At 39.5% G+C, this 380-nt stretch overlaps 1 protein-coding gene across 17 annotated transcripts in view; it reads right to left on the bottom strand.

Moving 5' to 3' along the window:
* The window catches only part of camk2d2 (calcium/calmodulin-dependent protein kinase (CaM kinase) II delta 2), a 27398-nt gene that overhangs the window by 9596 nt on the left and 17422 nt on the right, over positions 1–380 (bottom strand). For 11 of the 17 annotated variants that reach the window (XM_008316980.3, XM_008316981.3, XM_008316979.3 and 8 more), the window contains one exon: positions 78–118. In XM_008316980.3, coding sequence (XP_008315202.1) covers positions 78–118 — 41 coding nt within the window. The remainder of the gene's footprint in view (positions 1–77; positions 119–380) is intronic. The other 6 variants (XM_017035429.2, XM_017035434.2, XM_017035430.2 and 3 more) reach the window with 1 other exon arrangement.

Below are 380 nucleotides of genomic sequence, written 5' to 3'. Positions count from 1 at the left end.
ACACTGATCATTCCCACAGACTAATGCAAGAAACCAAGCTTTGTTTTCTTTACTTTTTTCTGTGCAGAACAACTCACCTTCACGCCGTCTGGTTTCTTGTTGAGCAAACTCTTGGCTGCTGTAGAAGGGAAGAAGAAGGAAACATTTGGGAATAGAAGTTGACAAACAGAGCTGCTTAGCCTGAGGCTAAACTAACATGCAGCAAGCCGTTTTATTTTTTTACATTCTTGGTGCAAATTCAACAGCAAGATCCATGATGCAGTAAAGCAAGTACTGTCAGTGTTACCACTTGTTGCAGGGTTGTTCTCCGGCTAGAACCAGTTATTATTACATGTTTATATATATATATATATATGTATTAGGGGTGTAACGGTACAGGA

Source organism: Cynoglossus semilaevis, chromosome 9 (genome assembly GCF_000523025.1).
Source record: "Cynoglossus semilaevis isolate Cse_v1.0 chromosome 9, Cse_v1.0, whole genome shotgun sequence".
Lineage (NCBI taxonomy): Eukaryota > Metazoa > Chordata > Actinopteri > Pleuronectiformes > Cynoglossidae > Cynoglossus > Cynoglossus semilaevis.
This window is presented reverse-complemented; position numbering and strand designations above follow the sequence as displayed.